This window comes from Pristiophorus japonicus, chromosome 1 (genome assembly GCF_044704955.1).
Source record: "Pristiophorus japonicus isolate sPriJap1 chromosome 1, sPriJap1.hap1, whole genome shotgun sequence".
In the NCBI taxonomy this organism is placed as follows: Eukaryota; Metazoa; Chordata; class Chondrichthyes; family Pristiophoridae; genus Pristiophorus; species Pristiophorus japonicus.
Window position 1 is genome coordinate 338,843,820 of NC_091977.1, and position 23,077 is coordinate 338,866,896.

The 23,077-nt window shown below is 45.2% G+C and overlaps 1 protein-coding gene across 2 annotated transcripts in view; it reads right to left on the reverse strand.

Moving 5' to 3' along the window:
- The window catches only part of itga9 (integrin, alpha 9), a 499,978-nt gene that overhangs the window by 429,648 nt on the left and 47,253 nt on the right, over positions 1-23,077 (reverse strand). For both annotated transcript variants that reach the window (XM_070889429.1, XM_070889419.1), the window contains exon 5: positions 11,806-11,873. In XM_070889429.1, the coding sequence (XP_070745530.1) occupies positions 11,806-11,873 (68 nt within the window). The remainder of the gene's footprint in view (positions 1-11,805; positions 11,874-23,077) is intronic.

Genomic DNA, 23,077 nt, shown 5'->3' on the forward strand with positions numbered 1-23,077 from the left:
AGGGCAAATTGTTCCTGACTTCGTGGCAGATCTCCAGCGACTGACGAGCCTATGTAAGTTCCCAGATGCATGCAGAGCGGAGATGCTGCAAGATTTTTTATTGAGGGCATCGGGCACACTGGGGTTTCTAGGAAACTGATTGAGACCGAAGACTTGACCTTGGAAGCGGCGGCTCTGATAGCCCAGACATTTATCTCAGGGGAGGAAGAGACCAGAATGATGTATGACAAAAATCTTGGCTCAAATGCGGCAAACGACCAGAGAGTCAACATTGTTAACACGGCACACAGTTCTCTAGGCAGACAAGGGCAACCGGACATGCCCCAGCATGTAGTCAAACCCAAAGGGGGAATTCAACAAAGACAATGGCCAGCTGAACGGCGATTCATGCCATCGCAATGGACAATGCGGCCAGTAATGGGGCCATCAACACCTGTTAATGGTGCGCTTAAGGACAGATACAGAGACAGTCAGAGACGATCGACTGGTAATGGACCTTTTGTTTCCAACAATGGGGCCTCCAGCTCATGTTGGAGGTGTCGAGGCAAACACCCAGCCAGAGCTTGCAGGTGTCAGCAATATACCTGCAGAAACTGCAACATCAGCAGTCACTTGGCACGTATGTGCAGGAAGCCTGCAGCCAGGTTGATTTTCGAGGAGGACGGGCCCGATGTAAGCCCTACGAGGCCAAATGAATACTGGGGGAAATCGCTGAAAGCTGAAGTTCAGTGAGTTCATGTGGAGCACATATACAGTTCATATACCAGAACACCACCGATAATGATGAAAGTGCTCCTCAATGGCATCCCAGTATTAATGGAGCTAGACACAGAGGCCAGCCAGTCCCTGATGAGTATCAAACAGTTCGAAAGGTTGTGGGTGTCCAAGGCCAGGAGGCCAAAATTATTGCCGATTGACGCACAGCTACGGACATATACAAAGGAGATCATTCCGGTGCTAGGCAGCGCCACGGTAGTCGTGACCCACAAAGAATCGGAGAACAGGTTGCCACTCTGGATTGTCCCGAGGGATGGTCCCACACTACTGGGGAGGAGTTGGCTTGCTGTCATGAACTGGAAATGGGGCGATGTCAATGCAATTTCTTCTGTGGAGCGAGTATCATGCTCACAGGTCCTGGAAAAATTTGACTCATTATTTCAACCCGGCATCGGCACTTTCATGGGGGCCAAGGTAGTGATTCACATAAACCTGGATGCCAGGCCAGTACACCACAAGGTCAGAGCGGTGCCATACGTGATGCAGGAAAAGATAGAATGCGAATTGGACCGCCTACTGAGGGAAGGCATCATCTCGCCAGTCGAATTTAGTGACTGGGCGAGCCCGATCGTGCTGGTGCTCAAGGCGGATGGGTCGGTCTGGATATGTGGCGATTACAAGGCCACCATCAATTGTGTATCACTCCACGACCAGTACCCGCTACCGAGAGCAGAGGACCTCTTTGCGATGCTATCCGGTGGCAAACTTTTTTCAAAATTGGACCTGACCTCAGCTTACATGACCCAGAAACTGGTGAGTGAGTTGAAGAAGCTGACCACCATCACGACACACAAGGGGTTGTTTGAGTATAACAGATGTTCGTTCGGGATTCGTTCGGCCGCCGTGATCTTTCAGCGAAATATGGAAACGCCTCCTCAAGTCGATTCCAAGGACGGTGGTTTTTCAAGACGACATCCTCATCATGGGTCACGATACTGAAGAACACCTCCGCAACCTGGAGGAGGTGCTACGCAGACTGGACCAGGTAGGGCTGTGACTGAAAAAGTTGAAGTGCGTTTTCTTAGCTCCAGAGGTAGAATTCCTGGGGAGGAGGGTAGCAGCAGACAGGATCAGACCCACTACGTCCAAAACGAAAGCGATCCAGAGAGTACCCAGACCCTGTAACACGACGGAGCTGCGTTCGTTCCTGGGGCTCCTGAACTGTTTTGGTAACTTTCTTTCCAAATTGAGCACGCTGTTCGAGCCGCTACACGTGCTCCTACGCAAAAGTCGCAATTGGGTCTGGGGGGATAGCCAGGAAAGGGCTTTTGATAGAGCACGCAATTTGTTATGCTCCAACAAACTGTTAACGTTATATGACCCGTGTAAGAAACTTGTTTTAACGTGCGATACGTCGTCCTATGGGGTCGGGTGTGTGTTTCAGTATGTGAATGCCAATGGTCAGTTACAGCCGGTAGCTTATGCCTCCAGAAGTCTGTCCCAGGCAGAAAGGGGCTACGGGATGGTAGAAAAGGAAGTGCTAGCATGTGTATATGCAGTAAAAAAAATGCACCAGTACCTGTTTGGCAGGAAATTTGAGCTGGAGACAGATCACAAACCCCTAACGTCGCTTTTGGTCGACAATAAGGCCATAAATGCGAATGCATCGGCCCGCATACAGAGGTGGGCACTCACGTTAGCCGCCAATGACTACACAATTCGACATAGACCGGGCACTGAAAACTGCGCTGATGCACTCAGCAGGCTCCCACTGGCCACCACTGAGGGGGCAACTGAGCATGATGCTGAGATGGCCATGGCTGTTGAAGCTTTCGAAAGCAAAGGCTCACCTGAAACAGCCCATCAGATTAAAGTCTGGACAAATAAAGACCCGCTACTGTCTTTAGTTCAGAAATGTGTCCTGAATGGGGACGTATGGGGCATGCCCTGAGGAATTTAAACCATTTCATAAGCGCAAGGATGAACTCTCGATTCAGGTCGATTGCCTACTGTGGGGAAACCGAATAGTCATGCCCCAGATGGGCAGAGAGGTGTTTATCAGAGAACTTCACAATGAGCACCTGGACATTGTCATGATGAAGGCAATTGCCAGGTCACACGTTTGGGGGCCAGCGATAGATGCAGACCTGGAACTTTGTGTTCGCAGGTGCAACACGTGTGCTCAGCTGGGCAACGCACCCAGGGAAGCCCCCCTTAGCCCCTGGTCCTGGCCCGCAAAGCCATGGTCACGCATCCATGTGGACTACGCAGGTCCTTTCATGGGAAAAATGTTTTTGGTTGTAGTAGACGCCTACTCCAAATGGATTGAGTGTGCCATTTTAAATTCAAGCACATCCTCTGCCACAGTAGAAAGTCTACGGGCAATGTTCACCGCCCATGGTCTACCGGATGTCTTGGTCAGCGACAATGGCCCGTGCTTCACAAGCACTGAATTCCAGGACTTCATGGCAGGCAATCGAATCAACCATGTCAGAACGGCACCGTTCAAGCCGGCCTCAAACGGCCAGGCAGAACGAGCAGTGCAGATAATCAAACAGGGGATGCTCAGAATCCAAGGGGGTTCCCTACAAAGCCGCTTATCACGCCTCCTGTTGGCCAATAGATCCCGACCACACTCACTCACAGGGGTTCCACCCGCAGAGCTGCTAATGAAAAGGACGCTCAAAACCAGGTTATCCCTTATACACCCTACTATGAAAGAAATTATTGAGAGCGGGCGTCAGTCACAATGTGACTACCATGACAGGAATGCGAGGGTGCGATTTATTGATGTCAATTACCCTGTTTTTGTCCTTAGTTACGCTGCAGGGCCCAAATGGCTTTCAGGCACTGTGATTGCCAAAGACGGGAATAGGGTATTGGTAGTTAAACTTACCAATGGACAAATCTGCCGCAAACTCATGGATCAAACTAAAAGGAGGTTCAGCAACCCCATAGAAGAAGCAGAGGAAGAACACGATGTAGAGTCCACTCCACCACAGGTGACCGAACACCGGAACCAAGTGGAGGAGAGCCCAGTCACTGTGGGCAGTCCGGACAGGCCTGAGGCACCGCAAAAGCAGACACTCAGGCCAGCGACCAACAACCGGAGCCCCAACTCAGGCACTCTGCAAGGGAGCGTAACAACCAGAGGAACTTAACTTGTGATCCCAATAAGACTTTGGGGGGGGAGGTGATGTCATGTATTCAACTGTCATTGTAACCCATGTATAAGCTGACCTAAGTTGTACACCTAGAGAACATTGACCACAAGAGGGTGAACTTGTGAGAGACACTCCTAACCTGGACTTTCAGGTATAAAAGGGGAAGCTCCACCCACCTTCATCACTTGAGGTCTTGGTAATAAAGGTAACTGGTCACAGAGTGACCTTCTCTCAAGTATGGGCCTCGTGTGCATTTATACTGTATAGTAAGGACATATCACAGTTGAACAAATACTTTGGTTCGGTCTTCACGAAGGAAGACACAAATAACCTTCTGGAAATACTTGGAAACCGAGGGTCTAGTGAGAAGGAGGAACTGAAGGAAATCCTTATTAGGCGGGAAATTGTGTTAGGGAAACTGATGGGATAGAAGGCCGATAAATCCCCCGAGCCTGATAGTCTGCATCCCAGAGTACTTAAGGAAGTGGCCTTAGAAATAGTGGATGCATTGACAGTCATTTTCCAACAGTCTCTCCACTCTGGATCAGTTCCTATGGACTGGAGAGTAGCTAATGTAACACCACTTTTTAAAAAAGGAGGGAGAGAAAACAGGGAATTATCGACTGGTTATCCTGACATCAGTAGTGGGGAAAATGTTGGAATCAATTATTAAGGATGAAATAGCAGCGCATTTGGAAAGCAGTGACAGGATCGGTCCAAGTTAGCATGGATTTATGAAAAGGGAAATCATGCTTGACAAGTCTTCTGGAATTTTTTGAGGATGTAACTAGTAGAGTGGATAAGGGAGAACCAGTGGATGTGCTGTATTTGGACTTTCAAAAGGCTTTTGACAAAGTCCCACACAAGAGATTCGTGTGCAAAATTAAAGCACATGGTATTGGGGGTAATGTATTGATGTGGATAGAAAACTGGTTGGCAGACAGGAAGCAGAGAGTCGGGATAAATGGGTCCTTTTCAGAATGTCAGGCAGTGACTAGTGGGGTGCCGCAGGGCTCAGTGCTGGGACCCCAGCTATTTACAATATACATTAAACATGCAACTTCAGTACCCCATTTATGCTTTCTCGCCAAACCCCTTGATCCCCCTAGTAGTAAGGACTACATCTAACTCCTTTTTGAATATATTTAGTGAATTGGCCTCAACAACTTTCTGTGGTGGAGAATTCCACAGGTTCACCACTCTCTGGGTGAAAAAGTTTCTCCTCATCTCGGTCCTAAATGGCTTACCCCTTATCCTTAGACTGTGACCCCTGGTTCTGGACTTCCCCAACATTGGGAACATTCTTCCTGCATCTACCCTGTCTAAACCCGTCAGAATTTTAAACGTTTCGATGAGATCCCCTCTCATTCTTCTGAACTCCAGTGAATACAAGCCCAGTTTATCCAGTCTTTCTTGATATGTCAGTCCCGCCATCCTGGGAATCTGTCTGGTGAATCTTCGCTGCACTCCCTCAATAGGAAGAATGTCCTTCCTCAAGTTAGAAGACCAAAACTGTACACAATACTCCAAATGTGGCCTCACCAAGGCCCTGTACAACTGTAGTAACACCTCTCTGCCCTTGTACTCAAATCCCCTCGCTATGAAGGCCAACATGCCATTTGATTTCTTAACCGCCTGCTGTACCTGCATGCCAACCTTCAATGACTGATGTACCATGACACCCAGGTCTCGTTGAACCTCCCCTTTTCCTAATCTGTCACCATTCAGATAATAGTCTGTCTCTCTGTTTTTACCACTAAAGTGGATAACCTCACATTTATCCACATTATACTTCATCTGCCATGCATTTGCCCACTCACCTAACCTATCCAAGTCACTCTGCAGCCTCATAGCATCCTCCTCGCAGCTCACACTGCCACCCAACTTCGTGTCATCTGCAAATTTGGAGATACTACATTGAATCCCCTCGTCTAAATCATTAATATACAATGTAAACAGCTGGGGCCCCAGCACAGAACCTTGCGGTACCCCACTAGTCACTGCCTGTCATTCTGAAAAGTACCCATTTACTCCTACTCTTTGCTTCCTGTCTGTCAACCAGTTCTCAATCCACGTCAGCACACTACCCTCAATCCCATGTGCTTTAACTTTGTACATTAATCTCTTGTGTGGGACCTTGTCGAAAGCCTTCTGAAAGTCCAAATACACCACATCAACTGGTTTCCCCTTGGCCGCTCTACTGGAAATATCCTCAAAAAATTCCAGAAGATTTGTCAAGCATGATTTCCCTTTCACAAATCCATGCTGACTTGGACCTATCATGTCACCTCTTTCCAAATGCGCTGCTATGAAATCCTTAATAATTGATTCCATCATTTACCTCACTACCGACATCAGGCTGACCAGTCTATAATTACCTGTTTTCTCTCTCCCTCCTTTTTTAAAAAATGGGGTTACATTGGCTACCCTCCACTCCATAGGAACTGATCCAGAGTCTATGGAATGTTGGAAAATGACTGTCAATGCATCCACTATTTCCAAGGCCACCTCCTTCAGTACTCTGGGATACAGACCATCAGGCCCTGGGGATTTATCAGCCTTCAATCCCATCAATTTCCCCAACACAATTTCCCAACTAATAAGGATTTCCCTCAGTTCATCCTTCTTACTAGACCCTCTGACCCCTTTTATATCCGGAAGGTTGTTTGTGTCCTCCTTAGTGAATACCAAACCAAAGTACTTGTTCAATTGGTCTGCCATTTCTTTGTTCCCAGTTATGACTTCCCCTGATTCTGACTGCAGGGGACCTACATTTGTCTTTACTAACCTTTTTCTCTTTACATATCTATAGAAGTTTTTGCAGTCCGTTTTAATGTTCCCCTGCAAGCTTCCTCTCGTACTCTATTTTCCCTGCCCTAATCAAACCCTTTGTCCTCCTCTGCTGAGTTCTACATTTCTCCCAGTCCCCAGGTTCACTGCTATTTCTGGCCAATTTGTATGCCACTTCCTTGGCTTTAATACTATCCCTGATTTCCCTTGATAGCCACGGTTGAGCCACCTTCCCTTTTTTATTTTTTCGCCAGACAGGGATGTACAATTGTTGTAGTTCATCCATGCGGTCTCTAAATGTCTGCCATTGCCCATCCACTGTCAACCCCTTAAGTATCATTCGCCAATCTATCCTAGCCAATTCACGCCTCATACCTTCAAAGTTACCCTTCTTTAAGTTCTGAACCATGGTCTCTGAATTAACTGTTTCATTCTCCATCCTAATGTAGAATCCTAATGAGGGAGAAGGTTGAAATGGAGCTTGACAGACTCCAACATGAAGGGGTCATATCACCGGTCGAATTTAACGAGTGGGCCAGTCCTATTTTTCCTGTGTTGAAGAGTGATGGCATTGTCAGGATTTGTGGAGACTACAAGGTTATGATTAACCAATTTTCAAAACAGAATCGGTATCCGTTACCGACAGCTGATGACCTGTTCGCCATGTTAGCTGATGGAAAGTCGTTCACGAAACTGGATCTGACATCAGCCTATATGACACAGGAGCTTGTCGACACTTCAAAGAAACTTACCTGCATCAACGCCCATAAAGGACTCTTCATCTACAACAGGTGTCCTTTTGGAATTCGTTCGGCTGCAGCCATATTTCAGAGGAATATGGAAAGTCTACTGAAGTCCGTCCCTAGAACTGATAACATTCTGGTCACAGGTCGCGACACGGCTGAAAATCTGAACAACTTGAGGAAGTTCTACATCAACTGGACAAAGTGGGACTCAGGCTGAAACGTTCAAAGTGTGTCTTCATGGCATCTGAAGTTGAATTCCTGGGGAGGAAGATTGCTGCTGATGACCTTGGTTTTCGAATCCGTAGGCCTGATGCCATCAAAAATGCACCCAGGCCTCAGAATGGACAGAGCTGTATTCGTTCCTTGGGCTACTCAACTACTTTGGTAATTTCTTACCCAGATTGAGCACTTTACTCGAGCCACTGCATGGGTTACAAAAAAAAGGTGACAACTGGATCTGGGGTTTGTCTCAAGATAGAGCCTTTGAGAAAGCCGAGAATCTGCTATGTTCAAACAACTTGCTGGTTCACTATGATCCGTGTAAGCGTCTTGTATTGGCCTGTGATGCTTCATCATATGGGGTTGGCTGTGTACTCCAACAAGCAAATGAGTCGGGTAAACTACAACCTGTTGCGTATGCTTCGTGAAGTTTGTCAAAAGCGGAAAGAGCCTACAGCATGGTAGAAAAAGAAGCTTTGGCCTGTGTGTATGGGATTTTAAAAATGATCAGTACCTGTTTGGTCTTTGCTTTGAATTTGAAACGAATCATAAGCCACTCATTTCATTGTTTTCGGAAATCAAAGGTGTCAATACCAATGCATCGTCCCGCATTCAGAGGTGGGCGTTGACTCTGTCTGCCAATGATTATGTTATTCTTCACAGACCAGGTACTGAGAATTGTGCCGATGCACTGAGTCGTCTGCCTTTACCCACACCAGATATGAAGATGCCTCAACCTGCAGATTTACTGTTAGTAAAGGAAGCTTTTGAGAGTGAAGGTACCCCTGTCACTTCTCAACAAGTTAGGATCCGTTCTAGCCATGACCCTATTTTATCAGTTGTGAAACATTGTGTCCTCAGTGGTGATTGGTCTGCAATACCCATGGAGATGTGTGATGAGACCAAACCTTACAACTGTCGCAAAGATGAACTGTCCATTCAGTCAGATTGTTTACTGTGGGGCAATCATGTTGTTATGCCCAAGAAAGGCAGAGAAAAATTTGTACGTGAACTACATAGCACTCATCCTGGCATTGTCATGATGACAGCCATTGCCAGGGCTCGTGTTTGGTGGCCTGGAATTGACTCTGATCTGGAATCGTGTGTGCATCAGTGCAATGCTTGCATGCAGCTAAGTAAAGTACCAGTGGAATCGCCACTGAGTATTTGGTCGTGGCCATCTAAACCATGGCTAAGGATACACATCAATTTTGCGGGCCCTTTCCTGAGAAGATGTTTTTTGTTGTGGATGCATATTCAAAGTGGATAGAGTGTATTATTATGTCATCCAGTACGTCCACAGCTACCATTGAGAGCCTTTGGGTCATGTTTGCTACTCACAGTTTGCCTGACATTGCTGTGAGCGACAACGGATCTTGCTTCACAAGTCTGGAGTTTCAAGAGTTCATGAAACTCAATGGTATTAAACATGTAAGGTCAGCCCCATTCAAACCTATTGGTCAAGCAGAGCGTGCTGTTCAAACGATCAAGCAGAGCATGAAACGTGTAACTCAGGATTCACTGCAGACTCGTTTGTCACACATATTGCTTAGTAACAGGACAAGACCTCACACGCTTACCGGGGTCTCCCCTGCTGAACTACTGAAGAAAAGAAGTCTCAAGACCAAGCTCTCTCTTCATCCCGATTTGAATGATGGTGTTGAAAACAGTCGTCAAAGTCAACAATTGTATCATGATCGTGCTGCTGTGTCACGTGATATTTCTGTCAATGATCCTGTTTATGTATTGAACTATGGTCAAGGTCCAAAGTGGATCGCCGGTACTGTCACAGCCAAGGAGGGTAACAGAGTGTTTATTGGCGTGCTCAAGAATGGGCAAACATGCAGGAAGCATGTTGATCAAGTGAAACTGCAGCACACGGATGAACTGGAACCGCTTGAAGAAGATGCCGTCAGTGACCAACCAACCAATGGTCATTCATCAGAGGACTTTGTTGTCATTACCGAACCTGGACTTTCAATCTCTGACATGGTCATTACCATTCCCATCAGATCAGCTACTCAGCCTCCAGTCATAACTGATTCAGAACGCTCGCCCAGAACTGGAGTTGAACTGAGACGATCAACTCGTGAGCGGAAAGCCCCGGACCATCTTAATTTGTAAAGAGACTGATACTAAGATCTTGAAGGGGGATGTTGACATGTATTGATGCTTGGGGTCACTAGACATTGTCGGAGGTCATCAGGCTGTACGCGCGTGTGCGCGGGCCCTGGTATATAAGTGCTGGTACCGTGTCTTGTAGTCACTTTGGGCACGAATAAAATGGACCAGGTTTACACCTAAGTGAGTTTACAGCAACTTTTGAGTCATTATATACATAACAACATGCCAGGAATTAAACTGACCTTTTCACTAAAAAGTCAGAGTTCTGCTACTATTGTCTTCTTTAAATTGAGAAGATACCTTGGACAAAAAGGATTCCCCTAGACGTTCCCTTTGCCCCTTCGTTTATATAATAATCATTCATCAGAACATCTGATTTGAATACATTACAAAAGCAGGTCTGATTGGCCAGTGTCTTACTGGATGAGGCTTTAAAAAAAATAGCTCCTTTATTAATCAGGAATCCATAGAAAATGTAAGTTGAGGTATAGGTTGGAGTTGCCGGGGCTTGAAGAGCTGCTGCACAAGGGATGGTTCTGCCATACAGATGTTTTGTGTGCAAGTATGTGGTCGTGTGGCCATTACGTCCCAGATGGTAAGTGAGAATGTGGTGAAAAGCTCATTTGTAAGGAAACAAAAGACAAATCACAGAGCTCCTGTAAGAATTCAGCACTGACAGAAATAAAACTTTACAGCAATACACATAGGTTTAATGTAAGAATACAGGTATCAAGAATTGAGAACTTCTTAATCCTTACATCTCTCAGACTATCGGAAAGTTCCAGAGTGTCACTCTCTGCAGCTGTTATTTTATGCAAAGCATGTGTGCACTTTGAAAGCACCAGAAGACTTTCAGTGCTCCAAATAGTTAACACAAATAAAACCCCATGAGGAGGAGGTCTTTTAAATGGAGGGAGCAGCCCAAGGAACCATGTTTTGCTCAAGTCCTTTTCCTGTCGATTTTGTTCCATGCATTTGGCTGTAAATTTAGTGAAAAGATTCTGATCAAGCTGTCAATATAGCACAGTACTATTTTGAAATTCTCCCCAACAATCAGGATTTTAAGCTAATTTAATGAAAACCAAGTTTCTAGCCAGGAGATTTATGTAATTAAAAACAGGTTAATTTAGCATTCTTATTTCCAAATCATAATTCAATCAAATACCAGTATTATCGACACCAGATGAGAGAGTCACTCAGCATTTAATGACACACTGGGTGAAATCCTGGCTCACATCAGATTGGTTCAGCACAAGTACTACAGATTTTAAGATCTTGACAATTTTCCACAAATCTGGAAATTTCTAGTACAAGCCAGGCAATGTGCACTAAATCAGAGGCTATATTACCCCAGAAAGTGTTTATTACAGTGCTGCATGACCAACTGTAAGAGTCATTTAAAAATTTAGGGCAAGTGTAGTAAGTTGATGAAATAGAGTGCACTGGAAACTAGATAGGGGTATAGTCACCTTTTCAACATTCCAATTCCAATGTCAGGAATGGGCCAGATATAAGTCGTATAATTGCCAGACTCCGTTCCTGGTGCAGCGTTTCACTCGCTCGACTGGAGCAGAGTTGAGATTGAGTTGCAGAGGTTAGGGCACCGCAATTGCATTGCTCACGACTTTCCAGTTAGTGGGGATGAAGCATGATGAGCTCTGTGCCTCATTCTCCATCTGTCTCTCTCAATCGAGTGAGATTCTGCAATTTCAAGGTTTTAAAGTTCTCCTGCTCTGCACCAATCCTTAATCCCAACCTCAAAGCAGCTCCAGTTATTGCACCAGAATGACATTGCCATTTTTCACACCAGCCACTACCAATCCATGAGTTTTGTGCTGTGGTCTTGCCCTTCTCATCAAACCTGGGCTAAGTGTCCAAACTCATTTTGTGGCCCTCACATTTAACAAGAGTTTTATGCCATCAATCTGGACTGCACTTAAACCCCAAGCCCGAGCTATGAAGACGTAACAGCTAGCCTAATATAATAGTCGATAAAGGTAATTCACTTCACAGATCTCAGCAGGGCAGAAAGACTGATTACTTACCTCGGTGAAGTGGCCTGCTATCCCAGCCTGGCATGAGCCATGTTCCTCACCATATTTCTTCTTATACTCTGCAACAACAACAAAAATCACGCGCCGTTACTAAAAGTCTTTGCGGAAACTAGAGCCATTGATTTTCGAAACTCCTGTTCTGCACCTCACAGCCTTCCGAAACCTCGGAGGTCTCACACATTGAGGTGAAATGCAGGTAGATTCAGCAAATGTCAACACCACATTGCCCCCCCCCACCACCCCCCACAAGTTCTTGTTCGGGGAAATATGGCAATCGGCAGTATTGTGCGCCCGCATCAGTTGTGAAACACACCAGAACAAAATATCAACCTTTGGAATTTTGGCTGGGAAAACCACTGTTTCATAGAAACAGGAAGCAATCTAATTTACTTGGAAGTAACTTGCACTTAACACAGGAGTGTCCCAGCTTTTTCTTCAAGGGTCATATAGTACATACCACGGAGAGCATCAGGCCTACACATTAAAGGTGAAATTGCCCTTTTTATAGCCCCATTAATGCCTCCGGCGGCGCGAATGGGGTGCAACAAAGTTGTCGTTCGGGGGAAGGGGTCGATAGCACCACCGGGGAAATTGCCCTGGAGGTTTGGGGAGCTGTTGTGTCGTTAGCGCTGCACCCGCCGATTTTCACCCCGGGTTGGCGCATGCACAGCGGTGATGTCATCACCCTCACCGCCCCTTGCCTATGCCTTTGCACCCTGTGGGGGGGGCGAGGATGGCGCTGGCTGATGTCACCACCAGCTTCACGGGTCGCGGGGAGGCCGTTTGCGTCGTGTGCCACCATATTTTTCTGTCAACCAACTCTTCGCCTCAACCGGGCCGCCATGCTGCAGCCCAGCACTCCGTTATGCGTGCCGGGCTCTTGGCCTGGTCGAGGGTGTTCCTGGTGGCTGCCAAAGGGACTGTAGAGCGTGAAGCAGCCCTCCTCTTTAATTGAAGGGTGTAATATATTTATGCTTGGGGTCACCAGACACCAGAGGGCGCCACTGTCGGATGTCATGCAGACAAAACAGGAAGTCGAATCTTGTACTTATCCGAAGTGAGAATAAAAGCGATTGAGTACACACCCGACCGCAGTAGATAGTAACAGGACTCTTGTGTTATTACATTGGCAGCGAGGTAAACTAAGAACTTATTGGAATTCTGCACGAATTCGTGGATGGCGAGGATTGGACGGATTTTGTTGACCACCTAGATCAATATTTTGTTGCCAACAAAATGGAGGGGGAAGCTGATGTAGTCTGTTACAGGGCAGTTCTCCTCACCGTCTGTGGTCAGAAGGTTTACGGCATCATGAAGAACCTTCTCTCGCCTTTACGTCCAACTGCCAAGTCTTATGAGGAATTGTGTGATTTGGTGTGTGACCATCTAAAGCCGAAGGAAGGGATCATCATCTCACACTATCGCTTCTACACGCATGTCCCTGCTGAGGGCCAGGACGTGTCAGGATTCAGCCACTGACCTACGACGTCTTGCTGAGCCGTGTTAAGTTCGGGAACACGCTGGAAGACATGTTGAGAGACTTTTTCGTGATGGGCATCAACTATGATGTGATTCTTCGGAAGTTAATGGCCAAAAAGAAACTGGATTTGAAAAAGGCCATCGCGATTGCCCAGGCATGCATGGCGACTGATGAGAACTTGAGGCAGATTATCCAAAGGTCGGAGCTCCACGGCAGGCTTGTCAGGTACTGCAAACAAGATTGTGTCATCTTCTGGCAAAGCTGCTCATGGCAGGGCCAAGTCAACTATTTACATGAATCCTGTAGCTGCTCAGAGCCCGACAACTAGTACAAAACTGAGTTCACCCTGTTGATGTTGTGGGGGCAATCATCGGCCTCATCAGTGTCGGTTTAAACAATACTTCGAAAGTGGGACATCTCCAGAAAATGTGCCCACAACTGAGCAAGTGTGCTGCTGCTGCTCATCATATTGTTGATGATGACCAGTCCAGTGCTGACTTTGATACACAACCTGAGGAGGAAGTGTAAAGTTTGTATTCGTTCTCGTCAAAGAGCCAGCCGATAACTATTAATGTGAAGATGAATACCGTGCCTGTATCAATAGAGCTGGACACAGTGCAAGTCAGTCAATCATGAGCCAAGTGACATTTGACAAGCTGTGGGACACTGAGGTTGTGAAGCCTAAGCTGAGTCCAGTCAAGGCCAGATGGCATACTTATACGAAGGAACTCATACCTGTGATTGGCAGTGCAGTAGTCAATGTGTCGTATGATGGTGTGATCCAAAATCTACCATTATGGATCGTCCCAGGTAATGGTCCAATGCTGTTCGGTCGGAATTGGCTCGAGGACATCAAGCTGAACTGGAGTGATGTCAAAGCGTTGTCCCCGGTGGATGACACTACTTGTGCTCAAGTGTTGAAGAAGTTTCCTTCTTTATTTGAGCCTGGCATTGGTAATTTTACTGGAACCAAGGTGCAGATTCACCTGGATTCTGATGCAAGGCCTGTCTATCACAAAGCTCAGTCTGTCCCTTATATGATGAGGAAGAAGATTGAGATTGAGCTTGACAGACTGCAATGTGAAGGGGTCATATCACCTGTCGAGTTCAATGAGTGGGCCAGCCCTATTGTTCCTGTGTTGAAGAGTGATGGCACTGTCAGGATTTGCAGAGACTACAAGGTTACGATTAAATCGATTCTCGAACCAGGTTCAGTACCCGTTACCGAAGGCTGATGACCTATTCTCCATGCTAGCTGGTGGAAAGTCTTTCACTAAGCTAGATCTGACGTCGACCTACCTGACGCAGGAGCTCGTCGATAATTTGAAGAAACTGACCTGCATCAACACACACAATTGATTTTTTGTCTACAACAGGTGTCTTTTTGGAATTCGTTCGGCTGCAGCCGTATTCCAGAGGAATATGGAGAGTCTACTAAAGTCCGTTCCTAGAACTGTCATGTTCCAAGATGACATTCTGGTCACAGGTCGTGACACTGCTGAACATCTGAAGAATCTTGAGGAAGTTCTACATCGTCTGGACAAAGTGGGACTCGGGTTGAAATGTTTGACGTGTGCCTTCATGGCACCTGAAGTTGAATTCCTTGGTAGGAAGATTTCTGCTGATGGAATCGGGCCTACTGATTCAAAAACCAAGGCCATCAAAAATGCACCCAAGCCTCAGAATGTGACAGAGCTGCGTTCGTTCCTTGGGTTACTCAACTACTTTGGTAATTTCTTACCCAGATTGAGCACTTTATTGGAGCCACTGCATTTGCTACTCAGAAAAGATAACAACTGGGTCTGGGGTATGTCTCAAGATCGAACCTTTGAGAAAGCTAAGAGTCTGCTCTGTTCAAACAAGTTGCTTGTTCATTATGATCCGTGTAAGCATCTTGTATTAGCCTGTGATTCTTCATCATATGGAGTTGGTTGTATACTCCAACAAGCCAATGAGTCAGGTAAATTACAATCTGTTTCGAGAAGTTTATCAAAAACGGAAAGAGCTTACAGCATGGTAGACAAAGAAGCTTTGACCAGTGTGTCTGGTGTAACAAAGATGCATCAGTACCTGTTTGGTCTCTGTTTTGAACTCAAAATGGATCACAAGCCACTCATTTAATTGTTTTTTGAAAACAAAGGTATTAATACCAATGCATCATCCCGTATTCAGAGGTGGCTGTTGACATTGTCTGGCTTTTCGTCATAGACCCAGTACTGAGAATTGTGCCGATGTACTGAGTCGTTTGCCTTTGCCCATACCTGATGTGAAAACGCCTCAACCTGCAGATCTAATGTTGGCAATGGATGCTTTTGAGTGATGAAACTCCTGTCACTGCTCAACAAGTTAGGATCTGGACCAGCCATGACCCTATTTTGTCGGTTGTGAAACATTGTATCCTCAGTGGTGATTGTCTGATATACCTACGGAGATGTGTGAAGAGACCAAACCTTACGCCCGTCGTAAGGATGACCTTTCCATTCAGTCAGATTGTTTACTGTGGGGTAATCGTGTCATCATGCCTAAGAAAGGTAGAGAAAGATTTGTACGTGAGCTATATAGCACTCATCCCGGTGTTGATATGATGAAAGCCATTGCTAGGTCTCATATATGGTGGCCTGGAATTGACTCTGATCTGGAATCATGTGTCCATCAGTGTAATACTTGCATGCAGCTAAGTAAAGTACCAGCAGAATCTCCGTTGAGTCTTTGGTCATGGCCATCTAAACCATAGTCGAGGATCCACATCGATTTTGCGAGTCCATTCCTTGGAAAGATGCATATTCAAAGTGGATAGAGTGTATTATTATGTCATCCAGTACATCTACAGCCACTATTGAGAGCCTAAGTGTCATGTTTGCTGCTCATGGTTTACCTGACATTGTTGTGAGCGACAACGAACCTTGTTTCACAAGTTTTGAGTTTCAGGAGTTCATGAAACTCAATGATATTAGATAGGTGAGGTCAGCTCCAATCAAACCTGCTTCTAATGGTCAAGCAGAGCGTGCTGTTCAAACTATCAAAGTATGAAACGTGTAACTCAGGGTTCACTTCAAACTCATTTGTCATGTATATTGCTCAGTTATAGGACGAGACCTCATACTGTTACTGGTGTTTCCCCTGCTGAACTACTGATGAAGAGAAATCTCAAGACCAAGCTTTCACTTTTTCATCCTGATTTGAATGATCGTGTTGAAAACAGACGTCAAAGTCAGCAATTGTATCATGATCGTACTGCTGTGTCACGAGATATCTCTGTCAATGATCCAGTGTTTATACTGAACTATGGTCAAGGTCCAAAATGGATCGCTGGTACTGGAGGGTAACAGAGTGTTCATTGTCATGACCAAACATGCAGAAAACATGTTGACCAGATAAAACTGCGGCACACAGATCAATTGGAACCATTTGAGGAAGATCCAGTCAGTGACCCACCAACTATCGTTCATTCACCAGAGACCTCTGTTGTCATTCCTGAACCCGGACCTTCAGTCTCTGATGTTGTTATTCCCACTCCCACCAGAACTGTTACTCAAGCTCCAGTCACAACTGACTTAGAACGTTCACCTCGAACAAATGCTGAACTGAGACGATCAACTCGTGAGCGGAAAGTCCCAGATCGTCTTGTATTGTAAAGTGACTGATACTAAGATCTTAAAAGGGGGATATTGTAATATATTTATGCTTGTGGTCACCAGACACCAGAGGGAGCCACTGTCAGATGTCATGCAGGCAATACATGAAGTCAGATCTTGTACCTATCTGAAAGGGGAATAAAAGAGATTGGGCGCACACCCGCTGGCAGTTGATAATAACAGGACTCGTGTTATTACGAAGGGGGAGGTCGGGGCGGCATTGTGCCACATCAGCGCTATGCGGAGCATCCATGTAGTGCTGACGATGCTAGTGGGGCACTGGGCTCTGGAGCAGCCTTCCATGGACAGAGAGCGCCTCGGATAGCATGTCACCTCCGTTGAGGGATGGAAGGGTCGAATTCCGCGCTGGGAGGCATAACTTCCTGGCCAGCCGATAAATGTTCCGGCCCCAGAAAATTACCGGCTCCATTTCGCCCCATTAAGTTTAAATCCAGTCCGTATACATTTCAAGTTGCTGATGTGAACAGTTTTTAGTGTTCTGATTTAGGATATGTCCTCCAATGGTGCAACAGCACGAAGAACAGCTCTTCTAAATCTCCAGGCCCACAAAATTCAAACAGGACAAATTAGTGAATAGGAAATAGAAGTGCAAATAGGATTTTCCTGGGCGTCAAGGATTGCTGGTCAGAGATTGGGGGAGGTGGGTTGCGTATGTGGCATCCAGGCCAGAAGTTGGAAATCCCTGGCCTAATTTTACTCTGTGGGAAACTTAACTCGATTCTCATTCTTATATTTGGCTACTTGTTAAGTTGTTCAGTAGACTATGGATCACATGGTGATACAGTTTGATTCTCAACAATCGAATGTAAATCTTTCCCCCTTTCTCTGCAGGCAATACTGATCCTACTGGGGTACCGGTTCCAGAGGCAGCAGCTGCCTTCACTGAGGTGATCAGTCATTGTATGGGAACTTAAACAGTTAGTGTGGTCGAGCTGGCAATCATCACCGCCGAACCTTTTCTCCTCATTTGACACGGTTGGGGTGCGGTGGGAGGGGGTGGAGGGTGCAAAGGGAGGCCAGTGGGGGAGTCGCTTGCTTTTCTCACTTATAAATAAGAGAAGGGTATTGTACAGACAATTTAGGCTGTTTGAGGTCATCGGTGCTGACTTATGGAATTGTGCTTTTATTTGGTGCCTGCCATAAAGATATTCTTGCACACGATTGAAGGAAATAACACACGTTGGGCCGTAATTTGCGGTCCCTACGGGCACATACATGCCCCTAGGGGCCGTGCAAGTTCCGGGTTTAGGCATGTGCACGCATGTGCTAAAACCCAGAACTTGCAATCTGTCAAGAATTCTCTTGACAGATCGCACGTATCCCCAGGAGAAGGGCCTCCGCGGGCAGAGAGTTGGGCTATTTGCCTGTGGAATTCTTAACATTTTATTTTTCGGTTTATTAAAAGTCTTATCAATCATTTATACATTAAAAACCCAGTGCAATAAAGCAAATTTATTTTTAGCCCCGTTAAACATGTAAATTTAATTTGTTTTAAATATTTAATTCAATGCCATTTTAATTAATTTTAAACATGTACGGTTTTTTAATTAATTTGATGTGTAGAGGTATTTATTATGTAATCCCCATTATGGGAGTTCTGTATATATGGAATCCCCATAAGTATGAATGAGGATTCCCTTCTTTGATTGGTTGGGCAAGCCCATGTGATCCTAGGAGCGCTTACGAAGCGCTTGCGAACCGCATGCGCTCCTGGGATACTTGGATCTCTACGCAGGCCCCCGACCGCAAAGTCATCCCCATTATATGTCCATCGAGGAGTAGTAGTTTGTTTGAGAAAGGAGTCTCCTTTCAGCTAAGTGTCTACCCATATTGGCCCTGAAATTCCAGCCGGAGGCTTCTTTCGGACGAACGCCTCCGACCGGAGAATTTTTACGAATTTACCTGGTGGTCCCGGAGGAGCATGGGATTCCAGTGGGGAGGCCTTCTCTTCCCGCGCTGCGAAGCGCCCTGCCGTCCTCCAGGTTCGGACGCAGAAAGTGCAGTCACGTGTGACTGCTCACCCAATCAGGTGCAGTATTCCACAGCTTTCTCATTAATAGCAATGAGAACTCCGCATCTACGAGTTCTCATTGCTATGAGACAAAAAAACAAACACACTAAACACCATAATAAAAAATAAAAAACACACCTCACATAATTAAAATTAATTGAAATTAAAGTTAATAAATGTCTTCGGAAAATATATTTCCAATTTAAAAAAAATATATTTTTTTAAATTAAGGTTTAAAGTAAACATAGTGGGCAGGGTTTTTTAACAATAAAATGTGTTTTTTTTATTTTATTTTATTATATTTGTGTGTTTTAAAACTCTTACATCTATAAAAGTAGGCTATGCACCTGCTTTTATCAAGCACAAGAGTTTCAGGACATTTGCTGGGCAAGATATGGGTAACAACCGCAATCTTGCCCATGCGAATGTCCTCACTCCCGAGATGCAGAGGATGCGCATTGTGTGCTGAAAACCATTTTTTCCGATGCCTTCCCGGGTCCGTACCCACTCCGTACGGACCCAGGGAGGCCGGGATTTCTGGGCCATTGTTAAATTTTCTACTGAGCAGAGGCCAGCCACTACTTGGCAGGGAATATGGGAAATCAACTCCCAGTACTCTATCACTGGGCCACAAAGGTAGTAACCCTGGCAAAACTCATCTATCGGCCCATACTCATACATGAAAAATGGTGTATTATGAAGAGGGGTCCAAAATAGAAAGTAATTCTACATATGTATTAAACATTTAATATCTGTATGTATTTCTTGTCAACTTTTTCCACTATAAATTTCCATGTCCATTTTTATAATGGAAAACGTCTATCTGAACGGATCATGCTGCAATGATATCTTCCACCTATAGAGGCGCTGTAGTGCTATCACTGATGGAAGGGTATAACGGCACTGTGTCAAGTTTACATAGGCAGTTTTCATTATAAATATGGACATAGGAATTTAGAATGAAAATATAAAAATAAGGACAGCATGCATGACTGAACTACATCTGCAATCCCTGGTTATTATCCACTGCCCTCTAACTCCCTGAGGAATCCAATTGGTGCTGACTCCCCACATGTAATGTCGCAGAAGATTGATTAGTATGTAAACAAAATGAAGGCAGAAAGGAAGTTCTTGTTTTAAAATAAGATCATCTTCCTTTAACAAAGAAAAATTAGTCAAACAAGCTGTGTGTCATTTTCACTACCGACATGCAAAGTGACGAGATGCATTTTGATAATTATGTCATGTAAACAAAGAGAAAATGCTGATCAATATTGTCCTGCTTTAAAATGATATTATGTCAATCAATTATTTAATATGTTGGCGGGGGGGGGGGGGGGAGGAAATCTCTGCAAATACCTTAAAAAAAGGAAAAATTTATTTAAATGCTAAAAAAAAGCTTGTGAATCCAATTAACTTTTAAATACCCATTCAATGGGCCGATACCCAAGGGTACTTCCGGCCCGACATTAGAGGATTCGGCCGGTGACATAATCAGTTTCATTAATATTCTGTATGAATGCATAGTGAGCCGACCCCTTAATTCAAGTGAAACAGATTAATAGGACACAAAACCCCAATGGAACACCACAACTGGCCAGTTTAAGCAGGATCTGGATAAGAACTATGGCGTCCAATTTCCTGCACATCTCAATCCATTGGGCATTAAAGTTCTCATTTCCCTTTGCCTGTACTCAAACTTCGGCAAACAATCTATCTGGAACAGAATCAGCATTCCCATCCTATCATTGGTCAGAAAATCCTGGAGTACTCTCTGCTTGACAGCCATCAATCATTAAGTCATTATTGCTGACCAGAACAAACCAATTCAAATCTTCCCAGTCTGGGAATGCACTTGTGGTATAATTTTATTTCTAATACTGGTAGCCTTTCCGGTCTGGTTTTCAATCAACATACCGGTCAGTCAACCAAGCCCAAAAACCAGAGTGTCGGGTCCAAAACCACCCAGACAGTCACCCTGGGAAGTCAGGGGAAAACAGTTTAGCTGTTATGTCAATAACTACTTTAATCCAACAGTTCCCTCATGCCATCAGACTCAGCAATTCCCTCCTTGCCAAGCCTTCAATGTCACTAATACAAAAGCAAAATACTGCGGATGCTGGAAATCGGAAATTAAAACAGAAAATGCTGGAAATACTCAGCAGGTCAGGCGGCATCTGTGGAGAAAAAAACAAAGTTAACGTTTCAGGTCGGTGACTTTTCATTAGAACTGGAAAATGTTAGAGATGTAACAGGTTTTAAGGAAGTACAGGGGCCGGGAAAGGGGGAGGGGAGGAAAGAAAAGGAAAGTTGCGCCAGAAGAATGAGAGGTGATCTTATCGAAACGTATAAGATTATGAGGGGGCTTGACAAGGTGGATGCAGAGAGGATATTTCCACTGATGGGGGAGACTAGAACTAGAGGGCATGATCTTAGAATAAGTGGTCACCCATTTAAAATAGAGATGAGGAGGAATTTCTTCTCTCAGAGGGTTGTGAATCTGTGGAATTTGCTGCCTTGGAGAGCTGTGGAAGCTGGGACATTGAATAAATTTAAGACAGAAATAGACAGTTTCTTGAGCAATAAGGGGATAAGGGGTTATGGGGAGCGGGTGGGGAAGCGGAGCTGAGCCCATGATCAGATCAGCCATGATCTTATTGAATGGCGGAGCAGGCTCGAGGGGCCATATGGCCTACTCCTGTTCCTATTTCTTATGTTCTTATCATCCCTTTTGTCTTACCCCTTATCCCTAGACTGTGACCCCTGGTTCTGGACTTCCCCAACATTGGGAACATTCATCCTGCATTTAAACTGTCCAATCCAGTCAGAATGTTATATGTTTCTATGAGATCCCCTCTCATTCTTCTAAATTCCAGTGAATATAAGCCTAGTCGATCCAATCTTTCTTCATATGTCAGTCCTGCCATCCCGGGAATCAGTCTGGTGAACCTTCGCTGCACTCCCTCAATAGCAAGAATGTCCTTCCTCAGATTAGGAGACCAAAACTGCACACAATACTCAAGGTGTGGTCTCGCTAAGGCCCTGTACAACTGCAGTAAGACCTCCTTGCTCCTATACTCAAATCCCCTAGCTATGAAGGCCAACATGCCATTTGCCTTCTTTACTGCCAGCTGTACCTGCATGCCTACCTTCAATGACTGATGTACCATGACACCCAGGTCTCGTTGCACCTCCCCTTTTACTAATCTGTCACCATTCAGATAATAATCTGCCTTCCTGTTTTTGCCACCAAAGTGGATAACCTCACACTTATCCACATTATACTGCATCTGCCATGCATTTTCCCACTCACCTAACCAGTAGTTTTAAAATGTGGTGAGGGTTTCTGCCTCTATACCCTTTCAGGCAGTGAGTTCCAGACCCCCACTACCCTCTAGGTGAAGAAATTTCCCCTCATATCTCCTCTAAACTGCCCCCCAATTACTTTAAATCTATGTCCCCTAGTTGTTTACCCCTCTGCCAAGGGAGACAGGTCCTTCCTACACATTCTATCCAGGCCCCTCATAATTTTATACACCTCAATCAGGTCTCCCCTCAGCCTCCTCTGTTCCAAAGAAAACAGACCCAGCATCTCCAATCTTTCCTCATAGCCAATATTCTCCAGTCCAGGCAACATTCTTGTAAATCTCCTCTTCACCCTTTCTAGTGCAATCACATCTTTCCTGTAATGTGGTGATTAGAACTGCACATAGTACTCCAGCTGTGGCCTAACTAGTGTTTGATACAGTTCAAGCATAATCTCCTTGCTCTTGTATTCTGTGCCTCGACTAATAAAGGCAAGTATTCCATATGCCTTCTTAACCACCTTATCTACCTGGCCTATCTTCAGGGATCTGTGGACCTGCACTCCAAGGTCCCTTTGTTCCTCTACACTTTTCCATGTCATACCATTTAATGTGCATTCCCTTGCCTTGTTAGACATCTCCAAATGCATTACCTCATACTTATCCAGATTGAATTCCATTTGCCACTGTTCTGCCCACCTGACCAGTACATTGATATCTTCCTGCAGTCCACAGCTTTCTTCTTCATTATCAACCACACAGCCTATTTTAGTGTCATCTGCAAACGTCTTAATCATACCCCCAACATTCA